At 47.5% G+C, this 6000-nt stretch overlaps 2 protein-coding genes across 4 annotated transcripts in view; both read right to left on the reverse strand.

The window, feature by feature from the left end:
* WIPI2 (WD repeat domain, phosphoinositide interacting 2) overlaps positions 1 to 3388 on the reverse strand; it is a 39290-nt gene extending 35902 nt beyond the window's left edge. For 2 of the 3 annotated variants that reach the window (XM_053894124.1, XM_053894122.1), the window contains exon 1: positions 3120 to 3385. Coding sequence is in view for 2 of the 3 variants with exons in the window: in XM_053894122.1 (XP_053750097.1) it covers positions 3120 to 3193 (74 nt within the window). In the remaining variant the exon portion in view is untranslated. Of the gene's footprint in view, positions 1 to 3119 lie in introns of all 3 variants that reach the window. The other variant, XM_053894123.1, reaches the window with a different exon arrangement.
* Positions 3389 to 5076: 1688 nt separating this feature from the next.
* On the reverse strand, positions 5077 to 5322 carry LOC128774748 (NADH dehydrogenase [ubiquinone] 1 beta subcomplex subunit 1-like). Its single transcript, XM_053894126.1, has one exon. The coding sequence runs from the start codon at positions 5280 to 5282 to the stop codon at positions 5109 to 5111; it is 174 nt and encodes a 57-aa protein (XP_053750101.1). The 5' UTR covers positions 5283 to 5322; the 3' UTR covers positions 5077 to 5108.
* Positions 5323 to 6000: the final 678 nt, after the last annotated feature.

A 6000-nucleotide genomic window follows, 5' to 3' on the forward strand; every position in this document is an offset into this window, starting at 1 on the left:
CACTGCTGTTGGACAATATCCTCCTGGGTGACTGTCCTGCCCTCCTCCAACACTCCCTCTACCCGGCCGACAGAATGGCCTAAAACTTTAAGGTTGAAGGCTCCTTAAAGACCATCTACAATCAAGCCTCTCGATTTACTGATGAGAAAAAAAGTGGAGAGAAGTGACTTTCCCAGAAGAACAACTGTAACTGTAGAAGAAACTCAGTTAAACAAGCATCTCTATAATCTTCTGGACACTAACAACTTCAATCCTGTCGACAGGAGACCTGGAGAATCAAGTCCCTTTCTTTATTCCACCCCTTTTTGAAGTGTAGTTGAAAAAGGACATCGCCAAATCACAGATTCCCACTAGACGAGCGGCATCCACTGGAGGAATTTAGTCCTTGACATTTCCATTTCAGGGATACTCTTACTAGTTTGTTAACTTCAATTTCAAAAGCCAAAAATTCCTCCAAAGTAAACCGTTCAAACGGTTACTTTCAGAAACCAGCACTGGAACTAACCAGTTAATAGCGAGATGACTGAAAACAACTGTTCTCAGTGCCTCTTTCACTGTTCTAACTAAAAAATAAACAAACAAATAGTAAAAAAAAAAAAAAAAAAAAAAAAGCAAAAAGCACTTCTTCATACTTTTAGGATGAGAATCCTAGGAAAATTAACACAATATTTGAAGCCATATTACTAGTACAAAAAGCAGAACAGATAGTTTGGTGTACAGGGAATATTCTTTTGTTAAGCATTATTGTGTAACATACATGTATTCTATTAAGTGAAATGGCTTCCAGATTTTCTCACTGAACACAGTGAATGTGGATCCTAGACCGACAACCTTTGTCTTGTGAAAAACTGTGTTCTTCTATTAAATTCTGGAAACGGGTAAAGGAGGGAAAGGGGTAAACTGTACAGCCTTTCCTCATAAACCTATTTCTTCAAGACAAATTAGTCATTTTAATCAATGATTAAATCCTATCTTCCCATTTCTTAATAATTTACTATAATCCTATCCTACTATTTCTTAACAGTTTACATTCGTACTATATCAAGGTTTCTGGCAAGTCCAAATTATGACACAGAAACCTCCTGAACTTCCAGACTCACTGAGGAGTGAGGAAGCACGTGACTTCCAAGTGTGACAAGGTCTAACTTCAGGCCAGACTGACATTTTCTATTGTGTATGTAATTTGAAAGCCCATTTGAAATAACAGCCAAAGAGAATATGTTCTCATATTTGATTTCCTTTCAACATAAATGATGAATAGTGAAAAGCTGGAAAAAAAAAAAAATGGTAGAAAATGTTTTGGAAATTCTCTAACTTATACAAGACATAAAAACCCAGAAAGCTACCGTTTCTTAACCGATCTCAAAACACTAAGGGCTTGGGGCGCCTGGGTGGCTCAGTCGGTTGAGCGTCCGACTTCGGCTCCGGTCATGATCTCACAGTCTGTGAGTTCGAGCCCCGCGTCGGGCTCTGTGCTGACAGCTCAGAGCCTGCAGCCTGCTTTGGATTCTGTGTCTCCCTCTCTCTCTGTTCCTCCCCTGCTTGCGATCTGTCTGACTCTGTCTCAAAAATAAAAACATTTAAAAAAAAATTTAAAAACAAAAACAAAAAACACTAAGGGCTTAAAAACCAATCTCAGTTTGAAATGTTCTATTCGCTTCCCGGGTTCACATAACATAGTCTATCCTGATCACAACCACTGGCAACAGGTTATTCAAAATGCTTTTGCTGTGCTGGTTTTTACCCACGTGGAAGTGGAACACTAAGCGTTTGGTAGTTTTAATCTTTAAAGACTGCTACAGTATGATACCTAAATTCACCATCCTCAAAATCCTACTTTTCAGGTAGAGAAGACAGTGGCAGAGTGGGAAGGGCAGTGGAAGAGACTCGGGCCTGCCCACACTCCACATTAACCAACTCTAGGATCCAGGCACAGCTCTGAGCCTTTGTGAACTTCAGTTTCCTCATCTGCACTTGGGAAAAGGTGATCTGCTTCCTTCTAACCTCAGCGCGGTCCCGCTGCCGGGCCACCCGGCACTAACCTCACAATTCTGGGGAGGCGCTACCGAGCACCCGCTGCATGCCACGGACTTGATGCCTGCTTGCCATTCTACAATGAACTCTTCGTTTAAAAAAAAAAAAAAAAAAAAAAAAAAATCTCATTTTCTACTTTGCTGACTCCACTCCGCCAGTAACAACTCGACCAACTACTTACTACGAAGCCAATGACCCATTCCTCCTCACTTACATCACTTCCTCTTACTCACTTCCCAAGATGGCTCTCCTCCCTTCCACAGCTCCTTCCTTCTCCAGAAACTTCATCTAGTAACTATGCTCACAGGTCACCGAGGCAGCCTCTGAAGAATCAGCTTCAAACCCATAGGCGTTTGGACAAACAGCGTTCCAAATCCATGGGTTGGCATCAGTGGGCCTCTCTTTCCCTAAGGATGGGCCCATTCCCTGAAGCACCAAGACTCCTCAGGTATTTCTCTGTTACATCCCCCTTGACTCAGTTTCTCCCCAGATCAGAGGCCAGGATTAAGGCTAAGTTTGTTTCTTGCTCGGGCAGGACATCGAAGTTACCTAAAAAAAAAGAACAACGAGACAAGAAGAAAGGGAAAGAAAGGAAAAGGGCACTAAGATAATGAAGAGACGAGGAGAAGGACCTGAAGAGGGGAAAGAGTGGGGGGAAGAGGGCCGAGGGAGAAGGGCAGGTGGGATAAGAGGAAGAAACCCACGCTCACTGCTCCAGAAGCGGCTGGGACAACAAGTCAAGGCACAAAGTTCTGCCCCAACTTTGTGAGAAGGGAGGTCCCAAAAGGTAAAGCAACCTATCCGTCGGTGGGTGAAAAGCCTCCTTATCTCCATCACTTTCCCCGCCCAGGGATCGCAGCTCCAGCGCAGCGCCCGGAGGGTCCCCGAGGGCAGCGCCCCTCCCTCCACGCTCCAGGCCCGCCCCCGGGGACGCCCCCGCCCGCCCCGGCCTCCACCCCGAACCTCCAGGCCGAATCTCCGGCCCTGAACCCGGCCTCAGGCTCCCGCCCGCCCCGGCCCCGGCCCTCGGGCCCGGACCCCCGCCCGGCCCCAGGCCTCGGGCCCCAACCCCCGCCCGGCCTTACGTGTTGTCCTGGTTGAAGTTGGCGAAGAGCAGCTGGCCGGCGCCGGCCTCGCCGCTCTGACTCGCCAGGTTCATGGTGGGCGCGCGGCGGGCGGGCGGGAGGGTGGCCCCGGCCGAGGGCTCGCGCGCGGGAGGGCGAGTCGGGTGCGCTCAGGGTCGGCGCCTGGCCCCGCTCGCCGCCTCGCTGGCCGCAGCTGGCTGCCCGGGGATCAACCGCCGCCTCATCCCGTGCCCGCTCTTGTTTATGCTCAGGAGCCGGGACGCCCTGCGCGCCGGCGCGGCCCCGCCTCCTCGGCGCACGGCCTCTCAGGGCGCAGGCGTATTGCGGAGGTCCCGCCCCTTCATCTCCGGCCAGGGCTGGGGTTCCGGTCGAACACGCGCACGCGTGGGGACGCGCAGGGGCGCGCCGGGCAGGGCTAGCTGGCGTACGGAGGACGGCGCATGCGCAAGGGAAAAGTGAGTCCCTATGGTTTTATTCATATTAAAAGTGTCCGCTGTGTGCCTGTCCTTGCGCTAAGGATTTATGTGCAGCATCTTATTTGATGCTTCTGGCAGGCCTACGTAGAGAATATTGCGTCCCCACTTTACAGATTTGAAAACTGAGGCTCAGAAGTGTTAACCTATTCGCCAGGTGTTCAATCTGAGAATTGTAACCCCGTTCTTTCCCTGAGGCGCCCGCTTTCTGGATCCGTGGCGGATTCACTCATATTTACGAGACACCTTCCATGTAAACCAAATGGGCCTCCCTCCCCTCAGAGAAGTTACCCCGGAACACAATTACAAGCCGGAGTACAAGAGAGCACATGATGAGGTCACTGAACCTAGACTTAAGGGACAGGGAATGTGCAGTCAGAGAAGGCTTCCCGGAGGAGGTAAGACCTGCAGTTTGAATAGTAGGTAACCTACGGAAGCATTGTGTATGGCAAAGGTTCGGAGGTGAGAGTGTGTCCAAGGGAACACGCTGCTCAGCGTGTCTAAGCTTAGAGTGGGGTGATGGACACAAGATTGGGCTTGTGAAACTGGAAGTGGCCAAATCGAGCGGGGGTGTTGTTAAGATGCATTAAGCAAGAGCCTGAACATTATCTAAACAACGGGTTGCCATTGGAAACACTTAGGCAGGAGAATGGCACAATTCAATCTGTGCGCAGGGAAGCTAATTTTTAGCCCAGAGTCAAGAATGCGTTGCAAATCCTTGAGGAAACAATGGTGCTTTCCTTTAAAGGTGCTGGCTCTCCTACCTCCCACCGAACTCAAAAACTAGTTTGAGATGGATTGTGGACGTACAGTCAAGTTTCTGGAAGAAAACGTAGGAGAATGCCTTCATGGCTCTGGAGTAAATGAAGTCTCCCAAACAAGTACTTTAAAAAGTACTAACCACAAAATAAAACGTTAATCTTCATCAAAACGGAGAGCAACCGCTCAGGGCGCCTGGGGGGCTCTGTCAGTTAAGTGCCCGACTCTTGGTTTCAGCTCAGGTCGTGATCTCACGTTATTGAGATCAAGCCACCCTGCTTGGGTTTCTGTCTCTCTCTCTCTCTCTCTGTCTCTCTGCCCCTCCCCAGCTCGCTCGTGCTCTCTTTCTCTCTCTCTCAAAAATAAATAAACTTTATGGGGCACCTGGCTGCTCAGTCGGTTAAGCAGCCAACTTCAGCTCAGGTCATGATCTCGCCGTCCGTGAGTTCCAGCCCCGCGTCCGGCTCTGTGCTGCCAGCTTGGAGCCTGGAGCCTGCTTTGGATTCTGGGTCTCCCTCTCTCTCTGCCCCTGTCCCACTCATGCTCTGTCTCTCTCGCTCTCAAAAATAAAGAAACATTAAATAAATAAACTTTAAAAACAACTTCTCGTCAAGACAGGTCAAGAAGGCAAGCCTCAGAATGAGTGGGGTACATAAGCTTTCAATACATACACTTGAAATACATTTTTGAAAATACCGAGTGTGTTTTTATTTCCTAATTTTTTTAAGGTGAACATTCTTTATTTCAGTCACAGCCTTTATTTCCAGGTGACTTCTTCACTGGGTCTCAATTCCCTTTTAAGCAACACACTCTTGTTCTGGAAGGCAGTTAGTTTTTCATCATTCTTTTTGTCTAGATAACATCCAAGGACAAATCCCACGGGTACAAGTGTATGTACCCAGTGGTCACAAACAATCTGAATTACGTTCATCACGGATGCTGCGCCCTTGGTGCCAAAAAACGACTCCACGGCCAAGGGCAACGGCGAGCTCAGCCCTGTTGTACACATTGTTGACAAAGGACTTCTTTCCAGAACGTTAAAAGAACTTCTACAAATCAATGAGGAAAATACCAACTCATTTTTGGGTACTTGAGCATGGTACTTCAGAAAATATCAAAACGCCTAATGAGCACCTGAGAAGGTGATCATCATTAATACTCATCAAGAAAATGCAAATTAAGAGCAAATAGATACTACAAGCATCCACCTGTTAAAGTCAAATACAAATGGAGACCAGACTCGAAAATTCTGAGCTGACGACGCCAGTGTCGTCATACAAGCAAAGCTTAATTTAGCTTATTTTGCAAGACAAGGAAAAGCTAACTTGACCTTGCTTGTGCCTCTGAAAATCACAAGCGAAACCAAAGTAGTTCCCCAAAGTTGATGTGAGGCGACCACCAGCAAATTTCCTTTTAGTTCAGAAGATTCTAATACTGTAACCAATCACTAAAGAGCAAATAGTCATTGCTTCCACACTCCACACTCTAGAAGCTGCTGTATGGTGATATACCTCCAAGCCTCATTCTGTGTTTTGGTGTGAGTGCTCCTCGTTTGCAAACTTTTTGGTGGGTGCACAATAAACTTCTAACTATTACTTCAGCGATTTGTTGATTTTCTTTTTTTTAAGTTTATTTATTTTTCAGAGAGA

Source organism: Panthera pardus, unplaced genomic scaffold, assembly GCF_024362965.1.
Source record: "Panthera pardus isolate Hobbes unplaced genomic scaffold, ASM2436296v1 HiC_scaffold_4, whole genome shotgun sequence".
Classification (NCBI taxonomy): domain Eukaryota; kingdom Metazoa; phylum Chordata; class Mammalia; order Carnivora; family Felidae; genus Panthera; species Panthera pardus.

Excerpts from the sequence above, each read along its gene's own strand:
- LOC128774748 (XM_053894126.1), bottom strand. The coding sequence starts at position 5,282 with ATGAACGTAATTCAGATTGTTTGTGACCACTGGGTACATACACTTGTA.